Source organism: Gavialis gangeticus, unplaced genomic scaffold, assembly GCF_001723915.1.
Source record: "Gavialis gangeticus isolate Ggan-Ray unplaced genomic scaffold, GavGan_comp1, whole genome shotgun sequence".
NCBI lineage: Eukaryota > Metazoa > Chordata > Crocodylia > Gavialidae > Gavialis > Gavialis gangeticus.
In genome coordinates this window covers 5,836,458-5,857,601 of record NW_017729031.1, presented here as the reverse complement: position 1 = coordinate 5,857,601, position 21,144 = coordinate 5,836,458, and the positions used below count along the sequence as shown (strand labels likewise).

Genomic DNA, 21,144 nt, shown 5'->3' with positions numbered 1-21,144 from the left:
GACACTGTTGAGCTATTGGTTTTTAAGAAGGCTCAAACTCTTCATGAAATTTAGGGTGAATTCTGCTTCAAAGGCCACAATCTGGCTCTGGATAAGGACTTCAGGAGGTGGCCCATGGCTTGTAAAAACTGTAACATTGGGCTGTTTCCACTTTCTGATTTTTGATTAAATATGTGGCAGGTCTGCAACAGAAATAGAAGATTAATGACAAACTGATCTGACAGGCCAGATCTGTTACCATCTGGTTCTAAGTAGATCCACATGCTGTTACAAACACTATATAACAAATAACTCCAGGGGGTAGAGCTTAAGAGTTCTTGCATAGTGGATTACTGAATCACCTGCACTGTGCAGATATTTGAGTTTATAACATTTGCCAAAAGTTCATTAACAAAATAGAAATCGCTCATGGCAGGATGAGTGAAAATGGATTCTGGAGTCAAGGCTCCAGAATGCTGCAATGGAGTAATTCAAATAGTTACAATAACTGAACATACACATTTCTGTAGCACCTGGTCTTCAGCTTGACATTAACAGAAGACAACAAAAAATGGATTTTTTTGTGAAATATCTTGAAATGGAAGGGAGCCAAGTAAGAGGAAAGAGTAGTGAAATAAAGTATTTCAGTTACTGCTCTCGTGGCCAGTAGCTTAGTGAATCCTGAATTTATCCAGGCAGGCTAGACTACATGATTCTGGCTGCAGATCCCTGCTTGGAGAGCCGTATGATTGTTAGAGTCATACCTTTGATTATGTTCCTCTGGTAAATCCTTTCATCTTGTGTGTATGTGTTTGCAGGATCACGGTCTGAGAAAAGAATATATAATTTGGCCCTGATACTGCAAGACTCATTAAATCAAAGTGAGAGAGTAGAACAGAGGTTCTTTTAAAATGAAAGAATTTGGCCCTGCACTGAACTGTCCGTCAGGGTCGCCTGCAGTGTTTGGCAGTATAAGGCTGTGTAACCATCCAGTGTCACATGGTCTACTGTCCCCTGACAGTCAATCCTGGCTTGTTGGCCCTCCCCATGTTCTAAAGTGCCTATCCATCTCTCACCTACCACAGCTTGATGGTACTGAAATTAGGGAATAGGCCTTCAGTCCTGTAGGAGGTGTTAGGAGACTAGAGGCACCTTAAGTGCCTCTAAATGCACAGCTCTGGGTCACTTTTGCCCGATCCCCTATGGTCCCACAGGCTATCTGGCCCCAATTGGCAGTTCACTGGGTGAATTATCCCCAGAATAGTTGTCCTGGTTAGCTTGACATTACATCTCCCTTTCGCATTTTAGAATTCCTGCCATGTCCCACTCCTATAATCCATCCTGGTAGGCTCTGCTGCCCTGCAAACAGTCCAGAAAGTCTGCTTTTTCCCTTTCTCCTCTCTGGCTTCCACCTCAAACTGCTGTTTTTCCCTCCCACAGCTTTTCTGGGCTTATTTGCAGTTTCCAGTTCCTAGTACTGCTTCCATCACGTCCCAGTAGGGAACTTCTGCCTTTAACTGTGCCTGGGGTCAGACTGTGACTCCCTCTGATTCTGGAGCTGGGTTTATATCCCCAAAGCCCACCTCTTCTGGCCTCATAGCAGTTCACCAAAGGCACAGTTTCCATTGCTTTACTCTTTCCCTCATTCTCTAGTAACAGGACAAGGTCCCCTGTTACAGCCTGGTACTGACACTGGCATTGTAATTTTACAATAAGTTATTGCAGTGTAAAGATTTACACAGTAAAGTTTGAATTCTGTCCAGGTTAAAGGGGCTCTTCACACTTTGAAATGAGTCCGTGCTAAAAAAATTGAACTAAATTTCAGTTCTTCCCACTTCCTAGAAGTGAGAGGTCTTTAAACTCTCTATTCCTCCAAGTTTATCTCTACTCTCAAGCAGGCAACTCTATTTGTATTGTTGAGGATCTGCACCAGTGATGACCAGCCTTCCAACCACAAGGCTGGATGAATGGCATAGGGTTGCTCCATAGGCCAGATCTTGCATGGGGGTTGTTAGTCCTCAGGTGTGATCCAGTATACTGGTCTAACCCTGCGCACTTGTGTCTGGCCATGTGCCAGAATGACCCAGTACATTAGCCCAATCCAGCTTGCAGGTCCATGTTATCCAGCCCACAGGGCTTGTTGCGGGTTTGGAAATTTGGCAGTGGAGGAGTGGCAATTAATGCTGCCACTGCTCTCCTGCCACCAAATTTCCTAGAGCCCTGGAGGCCAGATAATGTGGGCCTATAAGTCAGGTCTGGCCTGTAGGCTGGAGGCTGAGCACAACTGATCTAAACAACATTTTTCAGAAGCAGAATATTTAAAGCTTTCTTAGGACATTCACTATGGATAGAGATGTAGATATAATCATTTAAAATAAAATCTATTTTTAACTAAACTTTTGATTAATGAATTTTGCCTTGTCCCTCTGATGTTGTATAGCTACCCTTTGATCTTCTGAAGCATTGTCTTACCAAAACCAGCGAGTAGGCAAGAGTCCTCTTTGTTCTGGCAAGCAGCAATCCAGAGAAGAGTCCTAAGATTTGCTTACTTCTTCCTCTTAAGTTATTATTGGTCAAAATTGAATATCTTTGAGACCTGTGTTTGAATGTAAAATCATGCTAAATGGGTTTTATCTTCTTTAATATTACTTCTAAAGATATTGATCCAGTCTATTGAAACATAAACATATAATTTTATTTATACTGCAATGTCTGTGCATCTGAAAAGATTGATATGGTAGCCTATTAACTGGAAAATCCCTCAAACACGCTGATACTCAATTTTATAGTTTGAGGTTACTTTTAAGAAGTTACTTAAGAAGAGGTGACAAATTCTGTCTTTGGATAGATATTTTCAACTCATGTTGAATTAAATAGAAAGTTTGAAAGTTACCCAGAGCAGAATTTGGCTGAGCGGTATGAGAGGAACAGGAAGAATTATGTAGGAGACATAGCATCACACTGGACCTTTTGTAGCTTAGCTTTCTACCTTTGGCCTCATCATGACTATCCCATCTTACTAATTATAAACCTCTGGAGTGACAGTTCTGTGACCACCTTCCTTGTGTGTTTTTGTTTCTTTAGTTGTAATGGTGTTTGTACATTAAACGTCATGATCTGTATTCATATTCAGTTGAGAAATCTTTTATTTAAAACTTGTCCCAAATGAATGGATTTCTTCTTTCATTTCAAAGGTCCAATCCTGTTTTCCAATGTAACAGAGCTTGCAGGTAACAAAATAATATGCCTATCACTAGTACAGAGAAGACCAGAGGCTTTCATTTGAAAAAATAACATTGTTTTCTTCTCAACAGCTAATGACATTACTTGCATTATAAGACTGAAATTTTGAAATGGAGATCATGTTATTTCTGCAAACAATGTCGAGGGTATGTTAAAACCAAACCAGACGCCTCAAACATTACTAAAGTTTTGGAATTCCACTTTTTCATCCGTCAGGATAAACAAACACCTTGTAAGCCATGATCCTTGATTTTAAACAAGCAAAGAAAAAAGCTGGCTCACAGATGCAAACCAGAGTTTCTATTTCTAATAAATATAGCATTGAACTGTCATAGTGTCTGTAGAAATCCTGGTTGAAATGGAAGTTCTTAATCAAGTCCTGCTGAAATTGATCCAATATCCCCACTAGATATTGGATCAGACCAAAACTCTCATACTTACAAACCCCTCCTGCCAGTGTACACATTGCCTACTATTCACTTGACCAGGTACATCATCAGCCCATTTCCTTCTCTCTCTGAAGCCTCAGCTTTTCCCAAAAGCTAGGTGTTAGTTCTGAAGTGCTCTAGTGCAGCATGGTCAGTTCTGCTCTTCTATGGAAAAGGCTGCTCTGCTGCTTTTTGTTAAATGTTCATTCTGTGGTGATTGTTCCCTACAGGTGGCATGTATGCAGTTCATCAACATTGTTGTCCACTCAGTAGAGGACATGAATTTCCGAGTTCATCTCCAGTATGAATTTACCAAATTAGGCCTGGATGAATATTTGGACGTGAGTATGGCCCAGTATTACATTTTCTGGAATTGATTGGTTTTATCACACTTAACCATATTTGCACAGTGCTAGCAGCTTGCCTGGTTTTCTTTGTGCTTTGAGTGACTGCTGGGGGTTAGTTGCAGAAAGGTTGATGCTGAAGGTTGCAAATTATCTCTCTGTCTATCTGCAAAGGCCAGTCCATCTCAAAGGTTTCACCTCCATTATTGGGGTCCCATTGAAACCACAGCAACAAAAGCTCTAGGAGGGATTCATTATATTAGGTCTTCTCTCCTGCCTTAGCTGACTATCACTTTGCCACAACTTTGGAGCTGTGGTGACTGCTTGGTAAAGGTTAGATTCCAAGTATCTTCTGCTGCTACAATCTCCTTGGTGGACTTTCTGATGCTGAAACCCTGCTCCAGGTTGGAGTTATTGAGTTGGAGAGAATGTGTCCTTTGCTTTGTATTGTCTTATAACTAAAATATGCAACCAGTTTCTGTTCCAGTCAAGGTGAATGAAACCCATAGTCTACATGGGTTTCATTCTCCAAGCTTAATGGCCTTTGTTCCAAGGAGCCGGAACCAGAATCCATATGCCCCATGCATCTCTGGTAAAACAGCCTCTCAGCTGAGAAGGCTGGATTTATTTCAGACATTTTGGCAGCTAAATCTGTTTTCTACCAGCAACCTCACAGCGGTGAGTAGGTCCAGTAATGCAGCCGTGTCAGCTTCTGAGACCTTTGTTCAGTCCTGACCATTGTGTTCAGTCAGGGGAGTTTTCCAGGAGTGAAACACTCTCTGCTGTGGGCTGCAGGAATCCAACCATGATTCTGGCAAGGCAACATGTATAAATGATCATTTTGAAAAAAATGAAAACTTGAAAGGACAAAGAAGCAATTTCAGTGGGCAGCTTGGAAACTTGAAGTCTGTTGTGAACAGAACTGTCTTCCCGACTTTGTTCAGTCTTCCTTTTACTATTTTATACCCTTCTTGTTTGTTATGTTTTTGTACCTGATACTGTAATGCACATGCTGAAAGAGTCATTAAGTCTGTCTAACCCTATTGGTCTGTTTAGCATGTCTCTTCTTTAGGAGTTGACCCTGAGCATTTAGGAGTATATACATTTTTTTACCTACAAGAAAAAGGCATCCTCTTATCTGTGTACATACACAGAACTCCATGCTAAGTGCAGCATGTGGGAGGGTCATATTTGAAATTAATAAAAGGGATATTGGGAAGAATAATAGATATGGATCCACTGACTGCGCTGAAATTCGTTGAACTAGGAGAGGTTTGAGGAGTAACAAGATTTGGAATCTGATGCATTTTGTGCCAAAAATGTACTGATTGTCTCTGTCAACTTGTATCTCCCCAGGGGAAATTTAACCCTCTACTTGAGAGTAGTCACATCTTTGGAGTTTGCTCAAAAGTTGAGGTTCACAGGTGGGAGTAATAGGCCAGATGATCATGAATGATAGTGAGTGAGTTTGTCACTTCCAGTATTGGAGACTATTCAGTGAGATCCAATACTGTAAAAATACCGGCCTGTGATTTGAAGTCCCTTGCTGAATCTGAGGAGCGTTTGTTGAGTAAAGTCTGTGTAGGATGGTGCATCTTCAAGTGAAGAATGGTTATGGTGCTGGTTTCCTACCAAGGGAAATTAAACACACTCTGCTTCCCTATGGAGCATTGACTAGCATTTCCTGACTGTTAGAAATTTGCTGGCACCTTCTGGAGAATGTGCTATTTAAAGGAATTTTTGCTTTTATATCACATTTTTCCCCTCTGGTATTTCTCTCTCCTGGTGTTTTATTATTAGGAACATTTACATGAAAACAGTATTTTTGCTGTTTAGGCGCTCATCTGTTCCTGCTGGCTTTTGGCTTTGCTCTGTGGCAGTAGAGACAAAGCTACTTTTTGCTTTCTGCTCAGAATATTTAGACTCAGTGACAATGAGTGCTTTCTGCATTAGGGCTGTTGCATTGGCACAAAAACTGTTGCTTATCTGAAAGAAGATTTCATTATAATCACTTCCCAACTTGTTTACAATCAACCCCAGTGATATAGGCTCATCAAGGGGAAATGACAGAGTTTCTGCATGTGCACAAGGATGGTAAGGCACGGGGAACTTTTCACGTGTCAGGCAGTTACCCCCTTTTTTTTTTATACCTGCATGCAGGGACTGCTGCCTCTTGGGGCAGTAGCCACCCCAGGCACGTAAGGCAGGCATCAGAGCCCCACTCTCTAGCTGGCAAGATGGGTATCTCTGCTGCATGCTGGAGAGGTGCAGAAAGTAGGTATTTTGTCTCCTGGATCATGACCTACCCTCCCCGAGAGCTTCCCACTGCAGTGCTGTGGCTCAGGTCCATGCCATCCCCAAGCTGATCCAGTTCTTAAGACCAATCTGATGTTTGTCACAGATCTACGTGGCGCATCAGTGAACCTTTACCTTCTGATTGTCTGTGTGCTGTTAGAGTCCATTAAGGTTTGTAACAGAGGACGCTGAAGAACATGCTAATGTTGATGCAGAAAAAAATACTGCCTTGCTTTATTTTTTAAGTTCAGAACATTTGGGGCCTCCTCACAGTTTACTGTTTATTATTTCTGATCCTTTGGGAGGTTACAAATGTTCAGCAATTTGCTGAAATATGAAAATGGCCTAACCTGATTGCGACACTCCTGCAACCTTTCTATCTGGGTGGCCTGGTTATTGCCTGCTGCTGAATGTATTAATGATACTTGTGCTTTGGACTTTCAGAAGCTGAAACACACAGAGAGTGACAAACTACAGGTGCAGATTCAAGCTTACTTGGACAATGTGTTTGATGTTGGAGCTTTGCTTGAAGATGCTGAAACCAAGAATGCAGCTTTGGAAAGGGTTGAAGAACTGGAAGAAAATATTTCTCATGTTAGTACAAAGCTGACATTAACTTTGCCATTCAATGTCATTAAGAGTCTGCTATCTCAGCTTCCACATTCACTGTTAAATGATGTTGCTAGGGTTAAGAGGAAACATAGCCAGAGGTAGACCTTCGGAGAGTAAGGAGCCTTTCCCTGAGAGACGCCATTTATGCACTGAGGCTGCTTCTGATAAGAAAATAAGCAGGTTTTTGGCACTGAAACCTAAATAAGTCATGGCAAATGTCAGGAAGAGATGTCTCAGGGATGGTTTCTCTCATGGACATTTGTTAGGGAGTTATGGAGCTCTAGGTGCTGTTATGTGTGGCATTTCCTCTGTTAAAGAAATGAAGAAATTTTTGTTTCCTTCATTTGTAAAAGAAAAAAAAAAAAGTCTCTCCTGTATTTCTTGGAGGGATGCTTCCAACCTGGAGTCAGTAGGACTATGGTAGAGGCGGCTGCTGCTTTTTAGAACCTGGAATTGACTTGGAATTCAGTTCAGAGTCCTTCGTACCAGCAGTGAAATGACAGCATTTGTCTGTAAGGCTACTTCTTAATAATAGTATCCATGTGGTTTCATTGATGCCTAAGAAGCTTTTAGTGAAACACAAGACAAGCAAAAATGTATTTTTAGTCCTTGTGTGCTGCACTCATTGGCCAATAGTAGGGCATTCGTAGGTATATTTTTTGTCCTTTAAGCCTCTAGTAGACTCTGTGAGAAAATGTTTCCTTGTGTCCTTTTGTGTAATTGGTCATCATGGCTTGTTTGACCGTGGTGGTATAAATTTGGTCAATGCGACAGTGATTCTTTTCCAGTGCATCTGGAAATTGAGCCCAGATCTTCCTTGTTAATCAGAAGATCATCTCTCCTTCCCAGCATGTGGATATAGCTCACTTCATCTTGAATAATCCTTCCATTTAAGTATTATTTACACAGTGCAGAATTGTGGGGATGCTTTGGCTGAGGTCTTACATAGTAATTTGATCAGGAAGTCATAGGCAGGGCATATATATGGAACCTAAGCACTCTGGTGATAGGGAAAACTGTTTATAACCTAAATTATAATCTGTTTCAGTCTGGGGGGACTTGAATTTATTGCCTCTACACCCTGTGCATGTAGTTTTTGGTGTCCTCACAGGAGAACCCACCATGGATCAAGCGCTACATACAGTCGTAGCTTTATAGGTCGGAGCTTATGGATTTAAAGAGCTCAGGAGTTTTTAACTCCAGTTGAATTCCAGCTCCAGATGGAATCATTTGCCACTCTGAGTCCATGAAGAGTTATAGAAAAGCTAATTTACATATAGATTGCAAATTCCATAGCAATACAGTACAAATAGAGTAGATAAACATTCCATACCATAAAAGTACTGCTGGAATTTAGTATGTTTTCCAACACTTACGCTAAGAATGTGTAAAGCAAAAACAGGCTGAGGAAGCCTGGCCTGCTGCATTTGGGATCATTTTAAATCCCTGAATAACAGGATTGTGGCTGATGCTGCAAGAGGGTGGATAAAGAACAGATATGCATTTAGACTTTTTGAAACAAATAGCCGGAGTCTCTAGTGGTAAAGATTCAGTAACGAGGACTGAAAAATAGCACTGTTTTGATATGCACTGTTTGCTTGTAGCATTTCCATCCCATACTTTTTTATCAATTATTTTAGTCTAGAAAAATGACTTTGCTGTTTTAAAATAAAAGTGTTTTCCCTACTTAAAAAAATAAGTAAAAAGGTCAGTTTTTTCCTTCATTCCTGAAGGAATTTTATTGCAGATGTTAAGCATGGGCTTAGAACAAATGCATTCTTTCTCAAAGGTGGTTAGAACTGACTATACACTCTGTCCTGTAAAGTGCTGTTTGGCTCCGAACAGTGACTTGGTACTAATGATAAGTTCTTGCTTAATAGGTCCCTAATTGCTTACTTCCTAACAAAAACGTTTTTAACACTTTTTTTCCCCCTAATATCATTAAACAAAATGTTTACCTACGTGGTACTCTATCAAGTTCATGCTTTTAATGGAAATGTTAATTATGTTCCAATTGCAGAATCATTACTAGTGTGTGATGCATAGAAATCAGTTGCAAAGTAACACCTATATCAGACCTCAGCTGCATCAAAATCATGGGTATTGATGGGCTAAATCAACAAAATAGTGTGATTTCAGATCCCAGGTTAAGTATATAGAGCTGGCAAATTAGTGAAATAAAAATCCCTACTTCTTAGTTGTGAAATGACTGCACTTGATTTGGAAATCATTGAAAGACAAGATGCAGACCCTGCTGCTTCTGAATCTCCCATGGTGTTGATTCTAGTATGCAAGTGAATTTTCAGAAATGGCATTATGGGGCTCCTGGGTTATTGTCTTTTGGTGACTTTCCAATCAAACTGACCATTCCCTAGCTGCTTTAATTTAAAGTGGTCTGGAAGCCTGGATTTCTTTTTAGGCTACTCTGCTGGGCAAATTCATAGTTCCTGTGCCATTCAGCTGGCTGCTGACAACAAATGGTGGTCATATTTACCAGCGCCTTCAAAACATTTCATGCCTTGGACCTAAATACTCATGGGCCGTGTACTGAAATCCTTCCTCAGTCAAAATTTCCACTGACTCTATGGGAGCTTTACATTAGGATTTCAGGCTTTGATCCATTATCAGTAGCTTAGCAAGTACCACTTTCCTAGTTAATGTTACTGATGCTTTTGGGTGGGGAAATCAGTCACCATCTCTCTCTCTTAAATAACAGTTATCGGAAAAACTACAAGACACAGAGAATGAAGCTATGGCAAAGATTGTGGAACTGGAAAAACAGCTTATGCAAAGAAACAAAGAACTGGACGTAGTTCGAGTAAGTGTGATGATGGCATTCCAGCTGAATGCAGCATTTAGGAGAAAGCTCTCCAGTTTGTTTTGTGCTTAGTGTGGAAAGCACCATTTGAAATGGGAGCAGGACAGAGAGCCATGGCACTTAATGTTGCAATGTTCTGAACTTGACTGTTTTGAATGACCTATGTCTTTACACTGAAAGCAGATTAGGTGGAATTACTTGTGGACACAGACACCAAGGTTGAATATAGTATTTAATTTTCTGATTATGCCACCCAGTCAAACTGAAATCAGACTTACCTTCTGTGACTGCAATTCATTCTGCCTTCAGGTTGGCAAATGCAGTTGATTGTGGGTGAAAATTAAGAGGCCAAATTAAAGGCTTTTAACATCTGGCTGCATAGCAAAGAGATGTGTGAGCAGGTGTCATGTCTGTGCTGTCAAACCATCCACTTCCTCTGTAGAGTCCAAATTCTATCCCTTCCTGGGGTATGGTTTGATCAACAGAAATGTTATAGTTTCATAGTTTCTAGGGTCGGAAGGGACCTGAGCACATCATCGAGTCCAACCCCCTGCCATGGCAGGAAAGAGTACTGGGGTCAAATGACCCCAGCAAGGTGTATGTCTAGCCTCCTCTTAAAGACCCCCAGGGTAGGAGCCAGCACCACTTCTCTTGGAAGTTGGTTCCAGATCCTAGCCGCCCTGACCGTGAAGTAGTGCCTCCTGATAGCTAGCTTAAATCTACCCCCTGCCAGCTTGTGACCGTTATTCCTGGTCACTCCTGGTAGTGCTCAGGGGAACAGAGACTTTCCCAGTGCCTGCTGGTCCCCTCTGACTAGTTTGTAAACTATATGTTATAAGCTTCAGCCTAGATCTTCTGTTCAGATACGGCTGCTCTTAGATTTCCTACTTCTAGATGGCTGAGCCTTCCTACAAGATTGTCTCTCTCTAGAGAGCAATTAGCACTTCCCAGTATCACAGCAAGTAATCTGCTTCCTATTTCAGCAACTCACCAGACCTTGCTTTATTCATAACCTTTGTCCAGTAAGAGGAAAACCAGCTAACAAGCAGGGCTGGTTCAGGCAAACACTATCAGCCTGTTCAGATAACAAGACTTTCTTCCTTCATAATATGTATCTATAGCTGTATCTGCACCATCTATCATTGTCAGCTCTTTTCCAGGACTGTCCATGCATAGATCTCATTGAGAGGATTGTGTACCTAGGGAACGAGCCACTTCCACACTGAGTTGAAAAGGCCTTATGAGGGAAATGGGAAGAAGCAGCTTACACCACAAACTGTTAAATGTTTTAATTTCTACTAGATATTTGTCTTGTATTTAAAGCTTTTAAGTGTTTTAGTGTCTTTACTTTTCTTTTGTTTTAAGTCTGTTGGTTCCAACGAACACAATTGGAATATCATTGGGGTAGAGCGGAGGTCTCAGACTTGCCTTGCACCCCAGGCTGGACCTGGACCGTGAGGCTCTTTGCGGGGTAGATCCAGTCTGGGGCACAGTGTGGTTCCCACCTGGGACATGTGGCAGCAGCTGTGGCTCCAACCCAGGACATGTGGTGCAGCTCCGGCTCCTGGTATTTGCTGTGTGCAGTGACGGCAGCTCTGGCTCCAATCCAGAGCATGTGGCAGCAGCTTCAGTTCTAACATGAACTGAATATGGTATGTGGTGCAGCTCTGGCCACCACTGGGTGCCTCATACAGGGATGGTAGGTTTAGCTGTGGCACAGGGCATGTGGTAACAGTGGCTCTAGCATGGGGTAATAGTGAGATCGGTGGTCAAGGAGATAGGGCCATGGCAGTAGCAACAAGAAAAGCAGCTGGAGGATGACAGGGGCCGTATCTGCCCTGGCTCACCTTTCTGTTGCTGATCACCACATCTACCACCCCACTAATACACATTGGAAATATTTTAACAGCAATGTCTACAAATTCAGTTCTAGTAGCATTCTGATGCCTAGAATTTATGATACTTTATACAGATCAATAATGAACTCATTCTTAGTTACAGCATATGAAAACCTGCAAAAAGAACTTCAGGACAAACAATGATTATTCATATCAAAATATGCAGCTTGGCAATAACTTAGCTCAGTATGCAAACCAGTGCCATCCTGTTCTTCTGAGTCTGATATTGCAATATTATTATTTGAATGCAGATACATTCTTTATTCTGGGCTCCTTTGCAGGAAATTTACAAAGATGCAAATACCCAGGTTCATACATTGAGAAAAATGGTCAAAGAAAAGGAAGAAGCCATCCAGCGGCAGTCAACCCTGGAGAAAAAAATCCATGAACTGGAGAAGCAAGGGACCATTAAAATTCAGAAGAAAGGTGATGGTGACATCTCTATTCTTCCTGTTGCGGTGGCTTCTGGAACATTACCACCAGGGTCAGAAGCTACAGCTGGCACTTGCATGGGACCAATTACTGGGGCTACATCCTCAGTACCATTGCCACCGCCTCCACCACTGTTACCATCAGCATCTGATGCAGGTGAGAATATTATGGATATAGTGGTAGGAATACTCTTGGTAGGAGGTAATGCTAAATCCCATCATGTCTGATTTCACACACAATGATTTTACACTGATATTAACTCCAATGAAGGTGAAAAATAGCTCATTACTAGAAAATCAATCTGGTCAGTGATGCTGGTAGATATTGTTGGATCCAACTTAATATGTGGCTGAATGGACTAACCCAAACACACAAAATATGGTAAATGTGAGTCACAGCAGGTATTTTCACTGCATTCTTTTTAATGGAATGTGCACTGGTAGGTAAAGCAGCCATGTGTGCAGACTATTTGAAATAGAAGATCCATGGTTCAAAGCAGCATGGATCTGCTATAGTCTGTGAAGCTGCATCAGTTTAAACAAGCTGGGAGTCTGTCCCAGAGACATTAATCTGTTATGGCTATTAAGTTTCTCTGAGGTCATTCATTTGTGGCATTTGGTTTGTTTTGATACAATACTTTAAGAGGTATCATTTATTTTCCCCTTCATTTTGTAGTACAAAATGGTCCTGTGACAGCACCTATGCCACCTCCTCCTCCCCCACCACCTCCACCCCCACCTCCACCTCCACCTCCACCGCCTCCTCTTCCTGGTCCAGCAGCAGAAACAGTGCCAGCTCCTCCGCTTCCACCCCCACCTCCACCATCGGCACCCCCTCTGCCAGGAACAGCTTCCCCCACGGTGGTTTTCAACTCAGGATTAGCAGGTAAAATTGTCATCTGGATGGGGGTGCTTCACACCAGTGCTCTGCGGGTTTCTTATGAAACTAATTAAATAAAAAGCTCAGGGACTCCATCAGGGAGTGACCTTTTAACAGTTAGTCAATTAAAGAAAAGATGATGGAACTCCATGATTAGATCACTAAGGGGGACTGTCGGGGCTGATTCCACCTGGGACAAGCAATTTATTAATTACTGGGGAACGCTAGGAAGCATTCTCCTTCTCGTCTCTTCCTCTTGTTAAGATTTGAGCTTGCTCTAAGTGTACCACTGAAACATTTTGCTTTGGCTGTTTTGGTAAAACAGAAAATGTTACACAAATGTTTGTTTTGATAAGAATAGTTTCAGTCTTTCTTCAAGCCTCAGATTTTTTGGCTTGAAACAAAAAAATGCATAGTTTTGGGTTCTTGACATTTATTCAGCTCTTTAGGTTTTTCAAGAATTTCTTTGTCAAAAATGGAAAGTTTTGGGTTTGTTGTATTTTTGTGTGATGGGGTAGGGGGGAAATGCAATTTCCAAACCAGTTCTAATTATATTAATTTAATGTACTGCTTCATGTCTACAAAATTCATCTTACAAGAAATCAGGGGAACACACTGTAAGCCCAGTAAGAGAGGCTGAGGAGTTCAGATTAATAGCTGTTTTTAAAACAAATTGCTCCAGCTGTTAAATCTTAACCTTCCTCTGGTGGAGGAAAATTCTGAAAAGCAGAGACCGCACAGAACTAGAGCGTAATGGAATGTGTTAAAAAAACCCCAAACAAATGCATGTATTGTTGAGGTGACTGATTAAGCTTTTCCTGACAGGTTTTTAAAAATAGCACGCAGTTTTCAAGGCATGTGTGCTGTTGTAATATTCACTTGGCACCACATCTTCTTGGACTAGCAAAGTGTAAGCCTCAGTGCTCTCTGCTTCTCTTCACCTTCCTTTTCCTGAAATGGGTCCAACATTCAAATTCAAGGAGCGTGTTTGGCAGAGGAGGGGACTCTGATTTCAGGATCTGGAAGCTTGTCACAGTGTCAGCTTGTCTTCCTGGCTGACCTCTTCTCTATCCTTTCTTGACTGTTGTCATTTGTCATGGACCTTCCTGAAAATCTGGTGCTCAGTCAGGCTGTTCTCCATTATGGCATATTTTCTTGGAACGATTAATACAATTTTCTTTGAGTCAGAAGTGATTGGGAGGAATATACATCATGCTGCAACGTAGGCCATTAAAATCCATTCAGTTCTCTGAACCAGGGTCATTAATGAGAAGAAAAGATTACACCTTTGCAATTCTCAGGCATTCAGCGCCAATTCCTGTTATAAGGTTGGGAGATTTTCATGACTGGATTTAAAATGCTTTTTTGATTAAGAATGCTGTGTTCGAATCCTGGAGCAGTTGCTGAGTATGTGGAACCACAGGAAGCTAAACAGCTAAGTCATTTTCTGTCCCAATAGCTAGGATTTACTTACAGCATTTGCAAGTGAGTAAATAAATTGAGTGCTGATGTGGCTGGGTGGCCTGTCTGTCTGCATGTCTTGTTAAGGAAAATAACATGCAGTGGATTTAGACAGCCCCTAAAATGGACACTGGTGCCATCCGTCATATGATTTAATGCACATTCCACTTGAATCTGCAGTAACCTGACCTGTAAAGTAGGCAGCTATCTGCTACCATATCATTCCTTCTTTCACTTTGTATTCTAATGTGGCATAATATTTCCACTGGTAAAAAATCCTCAGTGGAGCCTTACCCCTTGTGTATAAAGGAAATGGCAAGATCCAGCAGCAGAGCCTCAAACACAGCAGCTTACTGCAGCATTTTTCTGCATGTTTCTGCAGCATTTTTGGGCCAAGCTAGGAAAATGACCTTTTCACTAATATTTGCACATAAGGGAATAACTGAGCAGATCCTGATGTCTCCAGAACAGGGAGCATTTTTCCCTGTGACAGTGTTAGCATAATGTATTAGGATTTTAGGAAGTGATGAATTTTGCTATGCTAACCATCGCTATTTTTTTCTTTATTCTTTCTGCTTCCGGGTAAGACGGGCCAATCAAGCTTTTCTGTAGGTTCCTTCTTGCTTCTAAGTATTTATTTCCCTTTCCCTTTTGTGCTGTGTGTCCATTTCTTTTGATGTGTTGTTTTCATGTTGAGCATGCTTCATTTTTCCTTTGTTTTTAAAGTCTGAGCTGCTTGTTAATTGGCTGAAAATATCAGTATGGTGTAAACCATGTTTAAAACAGATGTGAAGATTGAGTAGCATGATCCATTAGCTAACTTTGTGAATGTTGTCAACTAGAAGTTTTCTCAGCACCAAGGTCCCAGTTCAGCAAAGCATGTAAGCAGGTCCTTAACTCCCATTGATTTAATTTGAATTTTGGTCATCGACTTAAATGACAGAGAATGCATTCCTGCAATTAAACACAGGTTTTTGCAGAATGGGGTTGGAATTAAATCCTGTGCACGAGTGATGAGCTGAATTGGGACCAGCCACTACAAAGTTTATCTGTGGAGTTTATTCCCACTTGGGACCTATTGTCAGTGGCTTCAGTATGTGTAAAATCAAGGCCCTAGTGTGTATGCATGATTGTTGTTTACATTGATGGCATTTATTCCTCAAGGAAAGAATAAGATCCCTATTTAAACATTTTTCTGTACATCTCTTAGTATAGTTGCTCTTAGAACTGGGCAAGGAATTTATGATGAATATTTTTCTGTTCTTAATTTGCAAAGGAGCAGATTATAATTTAGCCAGTATTTTGATTTACTCATTATTATGAATTTTTCATTGAGTAATTCTTATGTGTGCACAAGCATTTCAATTGATTTATTAGTCAGACTCAATTGGCTACCTTTGATTTATGCACAGATCACCTAATGTGTTTCTGCTTCCTGACTGGATAAATATAACACCTGTACTCAGATTCCTTGTGTGAATACATACATTAGAAATGTAATACTGTGAAGGTTCCCAATATTATGGAAAATTAATTGTTTCAGCAAATATTCTTGTCAGTCATTTGTTCATTTAAAATGTGCCTAAAAAGTGAACACAAAAAGGGCATGGGCACAAAGTGGATTCTTGTGAAAAATTGTATGAGAGGCAATGATTTGATTAAGAGAATAGTTTTTCAGCATTCGCCCAGCTCTAATGCAGGAGAGAAGAGTATTTTGGGGAAAACAATGCATGGAAAAGTACTGAAGGGAGGCAAATCACTTTGGGACATCATAGCTGCTCCTTGGGGGGATTGGGATGAAGTCTACCATACATACGTAGCATTGCACCATTGGCAGAGTGCATTATGGTCTGAGTAGAGATGGAGAGGCACTTCTTTCCTGGAAGAAGAGATGAGTTCAGAACAAAAGTTGGTATATGAAGTGTGCAAAAGTTTGGATCTGGATTAGAATTTTATGGCTTGAACCCACCTATTCGTGGAAGTATTGGGTACTGCCTACAGCTGCGAGCCTTGTGGACCAATGTTGCTACATTATCTGCATGCCTTTGTTGTGATTGACTAGACAAAAGTCTTACAGTTTGAATGTTGTTGTTTTTTCCTGCACTGGGGAAAGGAGCAGCAAGGCTTCTCTCTCTTTGACTATTTCTACTCTTGACACAGCAGATTTTGAAATAATTTAACCACATTAATGGAGAAATCTTCCTTTTACAATGTTCTAGTAACTGCCAGGACCATTAAATGTACATAAATTTCAAGCACAATTCAAAGTCCTTTGTCACTTAGGAGCACTGGTGCATTTCGGAGCACTGGTGCATTTCTGATTTTGGGGCACTGTCTTCTCTTAAACTATTCTGGGTCCCCTCTTTAAAACCAGTTTCCTTAGATGCCTGAGATCTCCAGTGATGGAAGCTCCACAAATTTCCTCAGCAGCTTATTCCATTGTCTAATGTTCTTAGGTTTAAAGATTTTCCCAGCAATTAATCTGCATTTTTCCCACATCCAGCTTTAAATCATTTTGCCTAGCTGTTGTTCTCTGCTCATTGGCTAAAAGAGTTAGTCTCCATCCCCAAGTGGTGTCCATTCAAAATTATTTTGAGACTTAGTGGTGCTGCACAGTCAGAAAAGTAAAAACCATTTACTATCCCAGTATGTAATTATACTAAAATTGGGAACCAACCCCTGTTTTTTTAAAAATACAAACAAGCTCAGGCTGGGGTGAAACATCAGATTCTTTTCACCCCAGGCAACAGAAGTCTCTGTTTTCTTGTAACTGTGTCGTAAAAGGGTTTCTCTTTTTGTTATCTTGTCATTGTTTGAATCTATTCAGGAAAGAGAGACCCAATTCTGGATAAATCCTCAGCCACAGCCATCTCCCTCACTTTCCTCCCCCTGATTAAAGTGTTAAGCTAGGACCACTAGGTTTGTTAAAAGGAACTGTCATAACACTGCTGCCTTGATGTCAGCCTCAGGGGTGGAACTAGAGACAGTGCAGTGGCACCATCACACAATCCTTTCAGTCTGTGCTGCAGGAGCAGTAGTTGGTGACATTGTTTTTTAGTGCCCCTCCTCCTCCATTTCCCCTCTGTGGCATATCCCATCCTCTCCCATTTCTGCCCCTACCACCCACCACTGCTTCTATCCCTGTGGTCCCTGCGGACCCAGGGGCAGGGCGGCTCCCCAGCCACTCCCACCTTGGTGTCTGTGGGGCACCAGGCCAGCTAGGGGGAGCAGCAGTAGCAGATGGTGGGTTCCTTCTCCTTGCTTGGTCTCCCCAGGTGTTCCCTGCTATCCTGGGAGCAGGCATGGTATAGAGAACTTGCCTGCCGCTGCTGTCTCCTGCTGAGTCTAGCTCTCCATGCAGCCTGTCTGGAGCAGGGCGGGAGTGGCTCTGGAGTCTCTTCCCAACCCTTCTGTCCCTGGGACAGTGGCAGCAGCAGGTGGGAGAGGGGGGCATGTCTCTGAGCACAGGGTAAGAAAGGGGTATTCCTGACCAGTGTTGTAGGGGAGAGAGCTGGGAGCAGAGGGTGAAGCCACTCATGCAGGATAGGGGGCTGCTCCCTAATTCCCCTTTTAAAAATCCTGGATCTAATCAGGGTCAGCTTTATCTGTATCTGAGGCACTACTGTTAAAAATTTGGTGGTTGGGAATGAGTAGTATAATCCAGCAGCAACCCAGTACTTGAAGGTATTGATTCACTCAGCACCCATTAATAACAACAGGTTGCCCTATATGATCTGGTCCCAAGGTAAGTTTGGAAATGCGGCTGCAGAAAAAAACAAAGGCCACACACCATTTTATCCACTTTCTGGAGGAGTTCAAAATAGCGTTGTTTTTTAAATCGCTCCAGAAATTATTAAGAACACACACTGTTTTGGAGTAACAAAGATGGTTAACTTTGTTAACCTAGAGTCAGGCAGAAGGTAGAGCAGGGTGGCACCATAGAGTGGTAGTTCTCAGCCTTTTTAGAGTCAAAGCACCTCTTGGAAAATGCCAGCACTCAGCTTTCAATTGTTTTTAGACTGTGGAAAAATAATAGGATAATTCTTCAGTTGCAAAGAACTCAGGAAAACCACAACAGGCCAGAATGTTTCTAACACTATGGATCCCCATTTGAAATATCTGGATTTATCTTGTGACTCATGCAAGTGTTTGCCCACCTAATAGTGCTAATACTGTGGTTCAGAATCACTGCCTTAGAAATTAACTGGGTCAGAGAGACATGAGCTTTGGTAGGCAAGACCCTGCTACATCAGATGGCGTAAGGCAACACTTGCTTTATGAAATGAATATTTTGAAATGTTCAAAACCTCCAGCTTTGGGAATATTGGACCTAAAACAGCTACATGGCTGGAGAAAAATTCTTCCTTGCTCTTTGCCAAGGCAGCATGGTCTTTCCAGGCTTTTTAAATGGATAATTTAGCTCTTGCCAATTCTTCCCTCAGTGTTGATATGCTGTCTGTGAAGACTGCTGTCTGACTTCTCCAGATGTTTTCCAATTCTCCTAGAATTTGTAATTTCATTCTCTCTGATGTCTTTAGCTGTGAAGATCAAGAAGCCAATCAAGACAAAGTTCCGCATGCCAGTCTTTAATTGGGTAGCTCTTAAACCCAATCAGATTAATGGGACAGTCTTCAATGAAATTGATGATGAAAGGATCCTAGAGGTATGAATACTAAGCACTGTTTGACTTCCCAGCACTGGGAGCAATTTAGGAGAATGTACATCCATGGATAGATCATTATAAGAAATGTACCTGGAAGTTATTATTTGGGCTGTTCATAGGACCAGTTCCAAGTAACGGAAATGGTTCTCAAATAGTAGATGAGATCCTTAGCTGGTACAAAACAGTATAATGCTATTAGTATCAACAGAGTTGCACACTTTTCCCCCAGCTGATGATCTGAGCCAAAATTTTGTAATAGCCAAACTGACTTTAGAAATGTGCACCTTTGCTTGAAACACATGAATCAAGATGGTCATCCTACAGTTTCCCTACATAAAAAAACTAATCTCACTTGTAGTGTTAGAGTGATGTTGTAGCTGTGATGGCCCAGGAATTATGCAAGAGGCAAGGATTGCTTAGGGCGATATCTTTTATTGGACCAACTGTATAGCTGGGACAGAGATGGACAAAATTTCCACCACAAGGAAGTCTTCTTCAGGTCTGATGTCCACTTGTCATTATAGATGGCTGAAAGCTAATGCAGGAGGTGTTGAGCAACCATGTAGTAGTATTTAGCATGCAGCCAGTGCATGGTGCTTGTGACAGAGGGGTGCATAATCCTGGAGCTGGTTAAAAACCTGAAAAAGTATTGTGGCTATTTTTGGGTCTAATATTAGAAAGTCACATGATGCAGGAGCAAACTCTGACTTCCTTACTACATTATCCTTTCCCAGTACACTGTTCTGTGGTAATGTCACTTAGAGATAATTAATATTATAGTATTTTGGACCATTATTGCAGAAGATAACTTTCTACAAAAGTGAATACAAATATATTGATACTGTGTGGTTGATACTGATATACATTGAGTTTTGAAGAATTGTTTTGGAATTCTGGGAAAATATCAGCAGTTTTTAAAATTTGTATGACAAGTTCTTTCCTTTGTAGGATTTAAATGTGGATGAATTTGAAGAAATATTTAAGACAAAAGCACAAGGGCCAGCTATTGATCTTTCGTCAAGCAAGCAAAAGATCACTCAAAAAGGGTCAAACAAGGTCACATTATTGGATGCAAATAGGGCCAAAAATCTTGCCATCACTTTAAGGAAAGCTGGAAAGACAGCAGATGAAATATGCAAAGCTATTCATGTGTAAGTAAAAAATTGTCAGTGGAGAAATCGTATATAAGATTTATACTGTCTTTTGCTAAGTGTAAAACTTTGTGAATATAATTCTGTATTGGCAGATAATGTTAAGGGTTTTGCAGTTGGAAACAATCCAAGAGTAAGGATAGAACCATTCCGAGTCCCTACAAATTACTGGTGTGCTGTTGCAATAATGTGTTAATTTGCAGTTTTAGGTTATGTTATTACTGTACAAGGCAATAAAAATGATCAGGGCCCTTCTTTATAAAAGCTAGTTAATTTTTTTCCAAGGCATGCCACAAATGGATTAATTTTTTATCCCAGTTACGCAACTACAATTTAAAAGAAATCCTGAAACTTTTATATGGTAAATATTAGGAGTGGGTGAATAATTTAGTTTGCTCCATCATTTTTTAATGTATTCCAACTGCACTGAATGCAATTTAGATGATATTATGTTTATGTAATGCTTATACACGATGCCAAATGCAAATATGATACAGGTGTATACTACAAATCTTAACTGAAAGAATACAGTCTGGGGTCCTGCCTTCTTCAGATCCATCATTTTTCAGCTTCTTTAGTCTTTGGAACTTATCATATGTAATTACTTGCCGTCAAAGCCAACATTTTTTTCATGATCGAATACTGATGTGTCTGGTATTATTACTTTTTCCTGTATAAGTCTAGAAAGAATTAGTGTTTGTGGCCACAATGAACATCTAAAAATTGTTAAATGATGATACTTCAAATGGAGGTTTGGATCGTCAGATGTACATAGTGTTTCACCAAGTTAGAAGAGTGAACCAAACATAATCTAGGAGGCTCTAGAGCAGGGGTAGGCCATTCTTTGGTCCTGGGGACCACATGGGGAGTTTTGATGAGTTGTTGCGGGCTGCATCGGCACCCCTCCCCCTTCTCCCCCTCCCCCCCCCACCACAACAACT

The 21,144-nt window shown here is 41.1% G+C and overlaps 1 protein-coding gene across 9 annotated transcripts in view; it reads left to right on the top strand.

Annotated features, from left to right (window-relative positions):
* FMNL2 (formin like 2) overlaps positions 1–21,144 on the top strand; it is a 318,749-nt gene that overhangs the window by 279,192 nt on the left and 18,413 nt on the right. For 5 of the 9 annotated variants that reach the window (XM_019522393.1, XM_019522398.1, XM_019522395.1 and 2 more), the window contains exons 11-18: positions 3,881–3,991; positions 6,734–6,883; positions 9,618–9,719; positions 11,899–12,205; positions 12,725–12,934; positions 14,977–14,997; positions 18,928–19,052; positions 20,001–20,203. In XM_019522393.1, coding sequence (XP_019377938.1) covers positions 3,881–3,991; positions 6,734–6,883; positions 9,618–9,719; positions 11,899–12,205; positions 12,725–12,934; positions 14,977–14,997; positions 18,928–19,052; positions 20,001–20,203 — 1,229 coding nt within the window. The remainder of the gene's footprint in view (positions 1–3,880; positions 3,992–6,733; positions 6,884–9,617; positions 9,720–11,898; positions 12,206–12,724; positions 12,935–14,976; positions 14,998–18,927; positions 19,053–20,000; positions 20,204–21,144) is intronic. The other 4 variants (XM_019522397.1, XM_019522402.1, XM_019522401.1 and 1 more) reach the window with 1 other exon arrangement.